Genomic DNA, 15,630 nt, shown 5'->3' with positions numbered 1-15,630 from the left:
TCCATTGTGTGCACGTATGTGTGTGTGTATACACACACACACACACACACACACACACACACACACCTCACCTTCTTTATTCATTCATCTCTAACTTGCACTTAAGTTGCTTGCTTATCTTGGCTATTGTGAATAATGCCACAATAAACACAGGAGTGCAGGTATCTTTTTGAGTTAGTGTTTCTGTTTTCTTCAGATAAAAGCCCAGGAGCGTCACTGCTGGACTGCATGGAGGTTCTTCTGGTTTTGGTTTTCTGAGGGACCTCCATACTGTGTCCCATCAGGTGTACTTCTAACATGTTCCTATACAGACCGCGTTCACTCACACAGCTTACTCCGATGCTGTCTTTGGGCCTCTCACGGGAGAGGTCCCACCTCATGGGACAGCCGCTCTGGACCGCCGGGCACATCACTGGAACCTGCTCTCACTTTCCACACACGCACTTTCCTCCCTTACCCTCCAGTTCTCAGCACCACATGACAGAACAGCTATTCATTCACTCGTGTCTCTATCTGCTACATCTGGTGGATTCAAGCTTCAGGAGTGTTTAGGCTTCACTTTGCTTACTGCTGAAGCCTCAGTGCCTAGATCGTGCCAGACACACAGCAGGCATGTAATAAATGTGCTACATGAATTAACCCTGACAAGAATTGGGTTCCTAGATGTTCAAGACACAGTCTTCTTAATCTTCAGGACAATATCCATATAGAAATATTCTTCATAATTTAAAAAAACCCTGACTTTAAAAGAGTGATGAGGACAAGCTGTGTGGTGTGGCCAAAAATAAATAAATGCAGGAAATATCAGGGTAACCAAAAAAAAAAAAAGCTAGTTGAAAATAAAAACTGATAAGGAGGAAGAGACAAAAAGAATAAATAGGAATTTTTTTACCTCAATGGTTAAGTTACAAACAGCAGAAAAGCAAATATATTATAAAAAGCATCAAAATATTCAGACTGAATTTCTTAGTATCACATTAAGTAAATGCAAATAATTATCTGCACCACAGACTGACACTTATTCTCAACAGAACCATAACCTTTCTCCACAGTCCTTCAAATGCACGTCAGGTGTTTCTCAGTACGTATTGAATATATTTTCAACTCTTTTTGAAAAGTGAGCATATCAGTATTGCATTTCAAAATCTCAAAACTGCTTTTTTGACTCTAGAATAAGGAAAATAACCTAAAATTAGAACCAGGAGACACAGTTTCACATTGCCCATCTCCAGCTGTCTAGGTGGCCTTGAGGTGGCCATTTAACCCTTCTTTGAAAATACCTTTGTCACTGTTCAGTCTCTAAGTCATGACCAACTCTCTGAGACCCCATGGACTGCAGCACACCAGGCTTCCCTGTCCTTCACCATCTCCCAGAGTTTGCTCAGACTCATGTCCATGGAGTCAGTGATGCTAATCTTTCTCATTGTTATATCCTAAATGGGAGAAGGCAATGGCACTCCACTCCAGTCCTCTTGCCTGGAGAATCCAATGGACGGAGGAGCCTGGTGGGCTGCAGTCCATGGGGTCACTAAGAGGCGGACACGACTGAGAGACTTCACTTTCACTTTTTCACTTTACTGCATTGGAGAAGGAAATGGCAACCCACTCCAGTGTTCTTGCCTGGAGAATCCCAGGGACGGGGGGGCCTTGTGGGCTGCCGTCTATGGGGTTGCACAGAGTTGGACACGACTGAAGTGACTTAGCAGCAAATAGGTATCCTAGAGAGATCCTGAAGCTCCTTCTGCTCTAAGACACTAAAACATTATAAAATTAAGGTTTTATTTGTACTACCAGGAAACAGAACATAAAAATAGTATCTTATTTTTATCAGTTAGCTAAATTTGTAAGGAAGGTAATTCATGGGATATTAAATAATGTTTTTTTAATAAATATATATTACCCACAACTGTAATTCCATTTATATTACATTTTTAAGTCAAAAATTTTAATTTTAATGCTTAAAGCAGGAAAAAAGATTAGGAAATCTAGAAAAATACTTTTGAATATTTTTCTAGGACCCAACAAAACTCCTATTCTCCCTGCCTTTTCCGCAGTAATGAAGACCTTCCAAAAGAACATTTCAGTGAGTGACATAAAACCTGTGATTTGAAAAAAAAAAAAATGCTATTTTGACTTTTAAGTTATTATCAGTCTGAAGAGCTTCTCCAAATCAGAACTATTATAGCATCCACTCCCCCACCACGACTTGGCAACAAAGATGAATCCACCCATTACCAGGTTAGGGTAGCCGCTATTATCCCAGCCCCTTGATTTCTTTCAAGTAGCTCCAATGGAAAAAGAGCCTCAAGTGAATAATAAAGATCCCATAATAGCTCTTAAGAATTCTTTATATGGTAGAAGGCACTAAAATGAACTCCAGGGAGTGAAAAAGGAAAAAAGAAAAAAAAAAAAAAAAACTCTCATCTTCTGATAAGAAGAAATAATTAACTTGACTTAATGCACCCGCAAACGCCTTCCATAAATCAGACCTTTGTGCTCCGCAGCGGACTAAAGCCGAGAGTCAGGAGTATGCAGATGGCGCCTGCGGAGCATGCGCAGAGCATGGGGCTTGGGGGGCGGTACTCACGGTGCTGAGCTTCCCGGACGTGACGATGATGCGCCTCTCGTGCAGCATGCTGGCGAAGAGCTGCAGCATGTTGTTCACGTCCACGGCCACGAAGTACTCCGTGAGGTTCCTCTGCATGGGCAAAGACAACCGCGTGAGGTGCGGGGACAGCGCCAACAGCCACCGCGGGCTACCCGCGTTCGGAGGATGTTAGTAAAAATTACTCATAAGTAAATGCAGTTCTGGTTCCGCCGCCACGCCAAGCATGGAGCCTTCGGTTCTTATTTGAAACACAGCCCTGTTCTGGAAAAGTGTCCTCCGAGGGTGATCAGGGCATCCCCACTCTCTCTCCCCCTCCCCGGCTCCAGACACGCGTACAGGAAGCCAGTTTCCTGGGCCCCTACCCAGCCTGCTGGGAGTGGAGCCTTGGGAATTTCTTTTCTCAACAAGCACTGTGGGTGCTTCTTACAGGCACCCTGAACTCTGAGAACTGCTGCTCCAGAAAGCACATCTGAGTCTCTCCTTGTGTGCCAACCACTCAGCAAGGGATACCATGGGTTGATAGGATAGATTGGGGTCCCCAGACCCCAGTCATCGACCTGTACCAGCCCATGGCCTGCTGGGAGCAGGGTCAGGTTGCAGGAAGTGGGCAGTAGACAGGCAAGGAGAAGCTTCATCTGTATTGACATACGCTCCCCATCGCTGGCATTACCGCCTGAGCTCTGCCTCCTGCCAGACCAGTGGTGGCATCCGATTCTCCTTGGAGCTTGAACCCCTCGGTGAATGGCGCGTGGGAGGGGTCTAGGCTCCGTGCTCCTTATGAGAATATAATGCCCGGTGATCTCATTCTGCATTATGGTGAGCTGTGTCATTATCTCATTCATATATTACAACATAGGAATAATAGAAATAAAGTACCCAGTAAATGTAATGCATTTGACTTATCCTGGAACCATCGTCCCCCTCATGTCATTCATGGGAAAACTGGCTTCCACAGAACTGCTCCTTTGTGCCAAAAGGCTGGGCACTGCCGCTCTAGGCTGGACACTGCCGCAAGGCAACCACAGACGGTGGCGTCGCTCAGCCGCTAAGTCCTGTCCGACCCTTTTGTGATTTCACGGACTGCCGCCCACCAGGCTCCTCTGCCCATGGGGTTTCCCGGCAATGAGACGGGCTTATAAAGCAGACCTCTGGGTCTTTATGAAGGAGGGTCTCATTTATATTCCATGTCGGGCCAGCTTTATACCACTATAACTAAATAAAAGTGTCAGTTTAATTTGATTCCTTGACATAACACTTAAAATTATCTTCCCCACGTAAGAACAAAATTGGGGTAGCCTATATAAACTTTCACTTTAGATCCTCTTCTTATTTTTAATTTTCTGTACTCAAACAAATGCATCAGAAAGCAACATATAAGAGACGACAATAAACTAAAACTGGAGGAGTAGAGGGATCATGACCCAGAAGACCAAAACCTTTAGTTGAGCAAGAAAACACTAAATCCAATTGTTTCTTCCATTTCTGTGAGGTAGAAACTTTCTCAGGAGAAACTGGCAATCATAGCAGGGCATTAGAACCTGTGACCACCACCAAGTGATGCCGAGTTTGGTGGAGAGACTCATTTCCTGTTTTCTCTATTTGAAGCCTACCTCACCTTCTGTTTCCACTGTTGAAAATGCAAAATAGTTTTATGGCATTCAACATTAACACTGTTCCTGTAATCTCAAAGAAAGATAATTTCTAGATGGGGAATTACTTCCCAATGCAAAAGGCTGCCTTATGTATAGGCCCTTGCTTTTCCTTTTCTGTATTTCCCTAAATAGGACTTTTTAGAAATGAAATATCCTAATGGGGGGGAGGACAGTTAGAGAGTTTGGGATGGCCATGTACAGTCTGCTCTATTTAAAACGGGTAACGAACAAGGATCTACCGTACAGCACATGGAACTGTGCTCAGTGTTATATGGCAGCCTGGATGGCAGCGGGGCTTAGGAGAGAATGGATACATGTATACGGATGGTTGAGTCCCTCTGCTGTTCACCTGAAACGATCATAACCTTGTTAATCGATTACACACCAACATAAAATAAAAAGTTAAATTTTTTTCTCAGTTCCAAAAAAAAAGTTTCTATTCTCAGAGGCACTTTTTCCTTAGAATGGTTCTTTAAGACTTTCAAAGTCATAGCCTTTAAAAAAAAAAGAAAAGTGAAGTCTGCTAAATCAAGCTGCTAGCTTTTTATTAATAAATTTAAGAAAGGTACAAAACCTCAACTTGGGGCTGTTAATGCAAGTCAGGGTCCCTCCCTTCTAGCCTCTAGGTGAGGGGCAGGCATGCAGATATCGAGTCAGTCAGCCTCCAGACACCCAAACAGAGGTCCTGCCCACTGGAGAAGGCGATGGCACCCACTCCAGTGCTCCTGCCTAGAAAATCCCATGGATGGAGGAGCCTGCTAGGCTGCAGTCCATGAGGTCGCTAAGAGTCGGGCACGACTGAGCGACTTCACTTTCACTTTTTACTTTCATGCACTGGAGAGGGAAATGACAACCCACTCAAGTACTCTTGCCTGGAGAATCCCAGGGACGGGGGAGCCTCGTGGGCTGCCATCTATGGGGTTGCACAGAGGCAGACACGACTGAAGCAACTCAGCAGCAGCAGCAGCAGCCCACAGAGGACTTGAGGGCCTGGGAGATGACCTCTGAGTCTGACGGTCTACCTCAGGCTGAATGCAATCTTCTCACAGGAGGCCACTGAGCTCATCTCTACTAAAAACCCCACTGACAGCCTTGCTTCCGTCTCAGGAAGTTTACCGCTGTCTTCTTGTGCTTTGTTCACTCACAACTCAGGTGCTTCTGGAAACCAAACACTCAGTAGGTTCATTTTCGGGAGGACAGCAGAGTTTAGTACATATAAAAATAATAAATATTCCTGAGTTGATGTTTCCTTCACTTCTGATAGAATTATTTATAATGGTTCTTTTTATCTTCCCAAAATGAAGCTGGAAAAAAAGAAACTTACAAAAGGAAACATCTCCTTTTCACACAGTATCCAAAAGTGTACCTGTCAATTCCATTCACCCAGGTAAACTTTTCTGCAGAATTTTAATTTGTAATAACCACTAAAACACTGAAAATATTTCTAGCAGGGATACAATCAGGACTCTAAATAAAATGCAAAATGTGGCAATTTTATAATTTCTGGTAGTATCCTTCAGGCCTTACAAAACATATATTATTACTTCAATTAAAAATCAGGATACTGAGTAGAGAACATCTGAGATTTGAACAGAGCTATATACACAAGGAACCTAAAGACGATGGGGACTATTTCTGTGAAAGTATTTCCCACTGCACACGCTCATTTCCCCATAACCAGGAGACATCCACTGAGACACCTCGTCTGCCTGATCCAGGGAGCTCAGAACCCGAGTACAGACTATCCTACTGATCTATCTCAAATGGCAGAAAGAGGTTTCCTCATATAATCTGTCTTTCCTATAATCGATGTAAACGAGGTAAAGTAGCAGATACACAAAGAAAAAGAGATGACACCATTATTCTTAATTTTTTTTCTCACAAACAGTTACAATGTATTCTATTTCTCTACCAAGAAATACTTCAACTGTGAGACCAAAATAAAATTCGTATCAGTAGAATAGAAAACAGAAAACTTACATTCTCGGGGATGGTTGGCAGTCCAGTTACATCAGGGGCAATGAAGCAGGAATGCTGGTCAATGGAAATAAATCACATAAGAAAAGGAGAATTAAAATTTCGTAGCATTATGTATAATTTGAGGTTAAATTTTAAAAATATATCAACTAAATTGAGAAATCAAGGACTGATGCCCAGGATTTGTTGAAATCGAGAGACTCTTATAGCAGGTTTACAGGAGATTTAACAATAAGCTGCTCATATGAAAAGTGTTGATTAAAAATATTTCATTTTAAAATTGAAATAATAATCTTAGAAAAAGTGTATTAAGACCAAAAAAGCATATTACTTATAGAAAGATAGATAATTTTAACACATTTCGTTTAAGGAGCCTGAGGAAAGGCTTGTTTACCCAAGAATATATCAAAATGTATTAAGGCTGAGTCATCACAAATTTCTTCTGTACATATCAGCCACTGTGTTATTTAGAAAGCAGCAATAAAAATTTTTAATATTTAAAACTTCTTGAAAGGAATTTCTCACCCCAAAACATGACTTTTATATACCCACTGAACAAATGTTAATTAGCTTTTATAATACTCAAAGCAATACAGCAGTTAGTTCACAGACAGAGTCACACAAAAGGCACAGCGTGCACCCTGACGTTTCACAGATCGTTCCCAGATCTTACCACACAGAATCACAGTACAATTCAATCACCAAAATCGTTCTATTTTCTGTTCATATTAATCTCCAAAATTATTTTGCTATCTCACATAAGGACCTAGTTAATATTATCCTATAATTAAAGACTGAAGGGGGGAAATCATCCTACCAAGACTGAGCACCGTCAAACTCATCAAAGCAAGGCTAGTGGGCACAGTCACAAGGTACGACTTACAGGCGGGAAACAAGGTCCCGGAGCCTCGTGACAAACATGAGGCCACGCCCATGCAGCGAGCCCAGCCGACACCACGCCCCTCACAGGAGGGTGAGCTGGATCTGGTCTCTAGCAGTCACTTTTCTTGGGACAGATATTTACTGGCACTGTATTTCAGTGCTATGCTTTAAAAAATAGTATAAACAGAAAATATAATCTGAATGATTAAGAAGAAAATTTACCACTTCTCAAAGGACTGGGGTGAATGTTAAAGACAGTGATGGAAGTAATTAATTTTGCAGTGATTTTTCCCAATGATTTTCAGAAGCCAATGTCCTTTGAACTCACCCGTGCTAAGGAGGGCTGCTCTTTCAGAACTTGCTCACTGGCAAAAAATATCTCTTGGTTCTTACAATACGCGAGAGAAAAAAAATGAATATTTTACTTTCAAGGGAGAAATTTACACAACAATTTGCTGTGTATTTGAGAAAAACCCATGTAGCCACATTATCTGTTGAAAATACCTGAAGCGTTTTAAATGCTGATTTGCTAGTTTTATGCTAGAAAAATCATGAAGTACTTTCTTTCATTCTCAACTAAGAGTATTCTGTGGGTATTTAATGACTCTGAAATATACTTTCAAAACAAGCAGTTGCATTAGATATTACGCTATGCTAAGTCACTTCAGTCGTGTCCGACTCTGTGCGACCCCAGAGACAGCAGCCCACCAGGCTCCCCCACCCCTGGGATTCTCCAGGCAAGAACACTGGAGTGGGTTGCCATTTCCTTCTCCAATGCATGAAAGTGAAAAGAGAAAGTGAAGTTGCTCAGCGACCCCATGGACTGCAGCCTACCAGGCTCCTCCGTCCATGGGATTTTCCAGGCAAGAGTACTGGAGTGGGGTGCCATTGCCTTCTCCGACATTAGATATTAACATTTCATAAAATCTCTGTGTGACATTCTAATGGACTGTAATGCAAGTCTTGAAAACTCATGTGATGGAACATTCATGAAAATGAAATTATAAGAAAATCACAGTAGTTTCTCAAGATTTGTCATTTTTTTCTAATAGAAAATATGAAAGAAATTTCTTTTCCATTTGTGAAGGAAGAAAAATTCCTAAGGCCATCAATTTTAACCTGACATCACAAAACTTTTTCATCCGAGTTTTGCCAGTCATTAACAGCACAGAACCAGAGATCAAACTGCCAAAATCCGTTGGATCATTGAAAAAGCAAGAGAGATCCAGAAAAACATCTACTTCTGCTTTATTGACTATACCAAAGCCTTTGACTGTGTGGATAACAACAGACTGTGGAAAATTCTTAAAGAGATGTGAATACCAGAACACCTTACCTGCCTCCTGAGAAACCTGTATGCAGGTCAAGAAGCAACAGTCAGAACCGGACATGGAACAACAGACTGGCTCCAAATCGGGAAGGAGTATGTCATGGCTGTATATTGTCACCCTGCTTATTTAACTTATATGCAGAGTACATCATGTGAAATGCTGGGCTGGATGAAACACAAGCTGGAATCAAGATTGCCGGGAAAAATATCAATGACCTCACATGTGCAAATGACACCACCCTTATGGCAGAAAGCGAAGAAGAACAAAAGAGCCTCTTGATGAAAGTGAAAGAGGAGAGTGAAAAAGTTGGCTTAAAACTCAACATTCAGAAAACGAAGATCATGGCATCCGGTCCCATCACTTCATGGCAAATAGATGAAGAAACAATGGAAACAGTGTCAGACTTTATTTTTTTTGGCTCCAAAATCACTGCAGATGGTGACTGCAGCCATGAAATTAAAAGACACTTGCTCCTTGGAAGAAAAGTTATGACCAACCTAGAAAGCATATTGAAAAACAGAGACATTACTTTGCCAACAAGGGTTCGTCTAGTCAAGGCTATGGTTTTTCCAGTGGTCATGTATGGATGTGAGAGTTGGACTGTGAAGAAGGCTGAGCGCCAAAGAATTGATATTTTTGAACTGTGGTGTTGGAGAAGACTCTTGGGAGTCCCTTGGACTGCAAGGAGATGCAACCAGTCCATTCTAAAGGAGATCAGCCCTGGGATTTCTTTGGAAGGAATGATGCTAAAGCTGAAACTCCAGTACTTTGGCCACCTCATGCGAAGAACTGACTCACTGGAAAAGACTGATGCTGCAAGGGACTGGGGGCAGGAGGAGAAGAGGACAACAGAGGATGAGATGGCTGGATGGCATCACCGACTCGATGGACATGAGTCTGAGTGAACTCCAGGAGTTGGTGATGGACAGGGAGGCCTGGCATGCTGCAATTCATGGGGTCACAAAGAGTCGGACAAGACTGAGCGACTGAACTGAACTGAACATTAAAATAGCTTTTCATGGTATATCTAAATACCTCAAAAAAGTTAACTTGCTTGCCTCATATCACACGTTTAGTGACTTTTTTTTTTAACCAAAATCTTCTAGTCTTTAGGTATTAAGAAGCCTAGACATCTTTGACTTACACTTATCAATAAAGGTGAAGTTCTTCAATGTCCAATATTTCTGATATGTATTTTTATAAGACATTTACTCTTGAACAAATATGATAATCAAACTTAGAGAATACACTTTTATTTCTCGACTCTCTGTAGTAACTGCCTCTACAATCTTAGCACCTACAGTATATTTATTCACTATTTAAAAAAGTGTTAGAATCACATTATAAATACAACTCTGTCGAAGAAAAACACCGATTTTTAGAAAACCGATTCTTTCTTCTTACTCTTGTGTATTTTTGGTTGTTGTTTCTACCTCCTTCCGACTCACCGTGAACCCGCACTCCACTGGCTTCAATGACAACAAATCTGAGCTCCTCCCTGACTGGTCCCCTCCTCCAGCCCGTCCTCCCTCTGCTCTCTGCCCTGCAGCCCCTCCTCCCTGACTGCTCTCCATCCTCCAGCCCCTCTTCCCTCTGCTCTCTGTCCTCCAGCCCCTCCTCCCTGACTGTGCTCTGCCCTCCAGCCCCTCTTCCCTCTGCTCTCTGCCCTGCAGCCCCTCCTCCCTCTACTCTCCACCCTCCAGCCCGTCCTCCCTGACTGCTCTCCATCCTCCAGCCCCTCCTCCCTCTGCTCTCCATCCTCCAGCCCCTCCTCCCTCTGCTCTCTGTCCTCCAGCCCCTCCTCCCTGACTGTGTTCTGCCCTCCAGCCCCTCTTCCCTCTGCCCTGCAGCCCCTCCTCTCTGACAGCTCTCCGCCTTCCAGCCCCTCCTCCCTGACTGCTGTCCGTGTCCTCCTGCCCTTCCTCCCTGACTGGGCTCTGCCCTCCAGCCCCTCCTCCCTCTACTCTCCACCTTCCAGCCCCTCCTCCCTGATTGCTCTGCATCCTCCAGCTCCTCCACCCTGATGGCTTTCCATCCTCCTACCCCTCCTCCCTCTGCTCTCCCTCCTCCAGCCCCTCCTCCCTCTGCTCTCCTCTCCACCCCAGGCCCTCGCCACTGCTCCGTCCTCTCTGCATCTTGGCCTTTAAATCACCCAGGCCTACAACCATGTCTGCAGACAACTCCCAGATAAGGGTGGAAAATCCAGGGTATCCTTCGCTTTCCAGCCCCCGACTGCTGATCATTTCCACTAGGACACTAAGCAACACATGAGGATGCAGAGGGGCAGAGGCCACCCTGTGTTGCTGGGCGAGGAAACTGCTCACAAAGACGGGTCCTGAGCTAGCTCCAGAGTAAAGCTGGGTGGTCCACACAGAGGCATCAGTAAGAGGGGAACGTCGCTCACAAAGATGGGGCCTGAGCTAGCTCCAAAGTGAGGCAGGTGGTCCACACAGAGGCGTCAGTAAGAAGGGAAGGTCACTCACAAAGATGGGTCCTGAGCTAGCTCCAGAGTGAGGCGGGTGGTCCACACCGAGGCCTCAGTAAGAGGGGAAGGTGCGCCACCAGGAAAGCACATCGTCTACTCAAGAAGATGGATGAACACAACACTGTGACCAGAGTAGAGAATCAATTTAGGGGGAGAAAAGTGAGACAGAAAAGTGGAAAGCTGGACGGAGGCTAACAAGTGGGTGGTCCTGAAAGGCCAGGAGTCTGGACAAATCCTACAGAAAACAGGGCAACTATTAAAGGTTGTCGTCAGGGCGCTTTATAGCTTAATAGTCGCATGCATGCATGCTCAGTGATCGGACTCTTTTGAGACCATATGGACTACAGCCCGCCAGGCTCCTCCTTCCATGGGCTTCTCCAGGCAAGAATACTGGAGTGGGTTGCCACACCCTCCTCCAGGGGATCTTCCCAACCCAGGGATCGAACCCAAGTCTCTAGCATTGCAGGCAGGTTCTTTACCATCTGAGCTACCAGGGAAGCCAAGAACACTGGAGTGGGTTGCCATTTCCTCATCCACGGGATCTTCCCGACCTATGGATCAAACCCAGGCCTCCTGGGTCTCCTGCACTGGCCGGCAGGTTCTTTACCTCTGAGCTACTGGGGAAACCCTTATATAGTTGAAGGAAGTTTAATCTGATAGTCTTTTACAGAAAGGACTAGGAGGAGAAACTGTAGACTACTGACTGTTATTAAGTGTTGAGCAGCCAGACGAGGTGCTGACACTAGAAACAGGAAGAATGAAATTGCTGTTATCAAACAATGTGACACGGGGAAATTTAAGCAAGAAGAAAGTTATTACCAGAGAAAGAATATAAAACGGCTAACAATGTCCTGATCTTGCAAAAAAACTCCAAAAGACCTATTAACACTATTATAGACATTTCAGACTGCTTTTTCCTTCCATTTCTCCTGCATCATTATATATTTTTCCTTTTTTAATTAGGATATTTTACTATTACTTTGGAAGAAGCAAAATCAACATAGGTAAATTTTAACATTCTATTTGGTATGCCAAATTGATTAAAACATCTGTATTTCGTGGTTGTTAATTCTCAACACTTACAGAGCCTCCCAAAGGACTAGTGTGATTTTTGCTATACACAGCACAGTTTATTAAAACTTTCAGTAGTAAATAAGCTATACCACCAATGCTTACTGCTTCGACAAACTCACTTTTATTCCCAGTGTTTGGTGATTATACTAAAAGATGTATTGAAGAATGGGAAAAAAGGAGATTTTTCACCCAGAATCTTTGTCATCTAGTTGGTTATGAGGTGTACTCTCAACGCTTACTGTGTACTGTTTTCATTTTACGAGGGCCACTGTACACATGGGGCTTCCCTGGTGGATCAGACGGTAAAGAATCTGCCTGCAATGAAGGAGACCCAGGTTCAATCCCTGGGTCGAGAAGATCCCCCAGAGAAGGGCATGGCAACCCACTCCAGTATTCTTGCCTGAAGAATCCTATGGACAGAGGAACCTGGTGGGCTACACTCATTGTTTGGGGCAGGGAGGGGAGTGAGTTTCCTTATTATGGATAGATTCTACCTGAAAACCAATGTTCCTCACAACCAAAATATTCTCACAGATTTGGTTACGTTTGGCATATAATTTTTTTAAAAATCTATGATTTAACAACTACCAAAATATACCTCTAACAAATCATGTTATGATAGTTAAAGCGTATCAGAGAGCCTCAGTATCTCTAGGTGGTAAAGTCAGCACCGGCAGAAAAGTCTCCCCGGGAGGTGACTCGGCGGGGTTTCTACATCACTGTGGCTCAAAGCATCAAATACGGACTCAGGACTCACCACACTCAAGTTGACAGGGGTGTTTGCCTTCGGTACTGGATGGTTATAGAGAGATCTCAGAGTTTCATTCAAATCGTCTTCCTAGAGTTAAAAAAAAAAAAACAAAAAAAGTGCATTTTATAAATGAAATACAATTAAGTAAAAACAATTAAAACTGCTTGACAAAATCATTCGTTGCGCCCACTCACGTCAGACACGTTTTACACACAGGCGGACCCTGGAGAAACGGCGGGCGCAGCTCTAGACCACGCTAACAAGCGAATATAGCAATAACATGATCTCGTCAAATTTCTGGCTTCCTAGTGCGTATAAAAGTCGTTTACACTACTCTGTAGTCTATTAAATGTACAATACCATCATGTCTTAAAAAAAAAAAGTCATACCTTAAGTTAAAATACTTTATTGCTAAAAAATGCTAACCACCATCTGAGCCTCCAGCGAGTCATAATCTTTTCCCTGGTAGAGGGTCTGGCCTCGATGCGGACGGTGCTGATGGATCAGGGTGATGGATGCTGAAGGCTGGGGTGGCTGTGCCAATGTCTAAAATACGACCACGTGAAGTTTGCGGCATCAACTGACTCTCCCTTTCATGAACCATCTCTCTGCAGACTGCGGCACTGCTGACGGCATTCACCCACAGTAGACCTTCTTTCAAACCTGGAGCTGATCCTCTCAAACCCTGCTGCTGCTTCATCAATGAAGCTCACGCAATGTTCTGCACCCCTTGTTGTCATTTCAACAGTCTTCACAGCATCCGGATTCCGTCTCAAAAAGCCACTCTCTTTGCTCATCGATAAGAAGCAACTCATCTGTTAGAGCTTTATTATGAGACTGCAGCAACTCAGACACATCTTCATGCTCCACTTCTAGTTCTCTTGCTATTTCTGCCACATCCGCAGTTACTTCCACCAATGAAGTCCCGAATTCTGCCAACTTAAAGTCATCCAACTGGGCTGGAATTAACTTACTTAAGCTCTAGTGTACACTGGTATTTTGACCTTTCCCCATGAATCAAAAACGTTCTTAATGGTATCTAAAATGGTGAATCCTTTCCAGAGGGTTTTCGATTTACTTTGCCCAGATCCATCAGAGGAATCAATACCTGTGGTAGCTGCAGCCTTCAGAAATGTACTTTTTAAATGTGTGGTGTGCGTGCTCAGTCGCTAAGCTGTGCCACACTCTGTGACCCCTTGGACAGGAGCCTACCAGGCTCCTCTGTCCATGGGACTTTCCAGGGAAGAATACTGGAGTGGAAAAAGGAAAAAAAAGGATACTGGAGTGGGTTGCTATTTCCTTCTCCAGGGGATGTTCCCATCCCAGGGATCAAATCAGTGTCTCCTGCATCTCCTGCTATTTTTTAAACAATATGATAATATGACTTAATAACTAATAAATATAATAAAGTTTAAATAATTATAAAAAGTGAAAATTACTCCTTGATCAATGGGCTGAAGAATGAATGGTGTGTTAGCAGGCATGAAAGAAAAAAAAAAAACAAAACAATATTGTCATCCACATCTATCAAAGCTCTTGGGTGAAGTCCAAGTTTGATGCATGAACCAGAGCACTCAAAGCCAGTGTACTGGGACAACCCAGAGGGACGGGATGGGGAGGGAGTTAGAAGCGGGGTTAGGGACCTGGGGACACATGTACACTCATGGCTGATTCATGTCAATGTATGGCAAAAATCACAATACTATAAAGAAATAAGCCCCCAATTAAAATAAATAATTTTTTTAAAAAGCTCTTGGGTGACTAGGTGCATTGTCAATGAACAGTAATATTTTGAAAGGAATTTTTTTTCTGAGCAGTATGTCTTAACACTGGGTTTAAAATATTGAGTAAACTATGCTGTCAACAGATGTGCTGTTAGTCTCTTTGTAGAGCACAGACTGTGCATAATTCTTAGGAGATCCCAGGCTTTTCAGAGGGTAAATGAACTCTGGCTTCGACTTCAAGTCACCAGTTGCACCAGTAGCCCCTGACAAGTGAGTCAGCCTGTCCCCTGAAGCTTTGAAACAAGGCACTGACCTCTTCTCTCTGCTTGTGAAAGTCCTAGATGGCATCCTCCTGTAAAAGACTGTTTCATCTTTATCCACACTGAAAACCTGTTGTTCAGGGCAGCCACCTTCATGAATTATCTCAGCGAGGTCTTCTGGATAACTTGCAGGAACTGCTGCTTTACCTTACACTTTAATGCTATGGAGACAGCCTCCTTCCTTAATCCTCATGAACCGACCTCTGCCAGCTTTGATCTTTCCTTCTGCAGCCTCTTCAGCTCTCTCAACCTCGAGAAATTGGAGAGAGGCAGGGGCTTGCTCTGGGTGGGGCTTTGGCTTGAAAGAATGTTGTGACATCTAGTCTGACAGTCTATTTAGACCACCAAGGCTCTCCCCGTATCAGTAATATGTAAGGCTGTTTTGCTTTCTGATTTCTGTGTTCACTTATATAGTACTTTTAATTTGCTTTAAGCATTTTTCCTTTGCATTTGCAACTTGGATAACTGGTGCAAGAGGAATGCTTGCATTTTCCATTTTAATTTTAAAATGACAAACTTAATTTTTAAGAAATAGGTACAACTTAAGTAAGATTGGTGTGCTAAGATGCAACTTTGATGAAAGATGCAACATTCTAAACATTTCTCTTCTAGGTAGCCCCTGGTCACTACTCAGCCCATGATAAATGGGTTTATATAAAATGTATAACAAATCTACTTTATGGGATTTGCTTAACAGTAAGACATGGAACAACAGACTGGTTCCACATAGGAAAAGGAGTATGTCAAGGATGTACATTGTCACCCTGCTTATTTAACTTATATGCAGAGTACATCATGAGAAACGCTGGACTGGAAGAAGGACAAG

The 15,630-nt window shown here is 43.3% G+C and overlaps 1 protein-coding gene across 1 annotated transcript in view; it reads right to left on the bottom strand.

Annotated features, from left to right (window-relative positions):
• Positions 1 to 15,630, bottom strand: part of DENND1B (DENN/MADD domain containing 1B) — a 270,331-nt gene that overhangs the window by 122,267 nt on the left and 132,434 nt on the right. Inside the window, exons 10-13 of the mRNA XM_010831135.1 lie at positions 12,767 to 12,847; positions 7,448 to 7,507; positions 6,241 to 6,294; positions 2,588 to 2,698 (exon numbers count right to left, since the gene is read on the bottom strand). Of these exons, the coding sequence (XP_010829437.1) occupies positions 2,588 to 2,698; positions 6,241 to 6,294; positions 7,448 to 7,507; positions 12,767 to 12,847 (306 nt within the window). The remainder of the gene's footprint in view (positions 1 to 2,587; positions 2,699 to 6,240; positions 6,295 to 7,447; positions 7,508 to 12,766; positions 12,848 to 15,630) is intronic.

The sequence above is a fragment of the Bison bison genome, unplaced genomic scaffold (assembly GCF_000754665.1).
Source record: "Bison bison bison isolate TAMUID 2011002044 unplaced genomic scaffold, Bison_UMD1.0 scf7180017864524, whole genome shotgun sequence".
NCBI classification, from domain to species: Eukaryota; Metazoa; Chordata; class Mammalia; order Artiodactyla; family Bovidae; genus Bison; species Bison bison.
The sequence above is the reverse complement of the archived record's forward strand: the minus strand, read 5'-3'. Positions and strand labels throughout refer to the sequence as shown.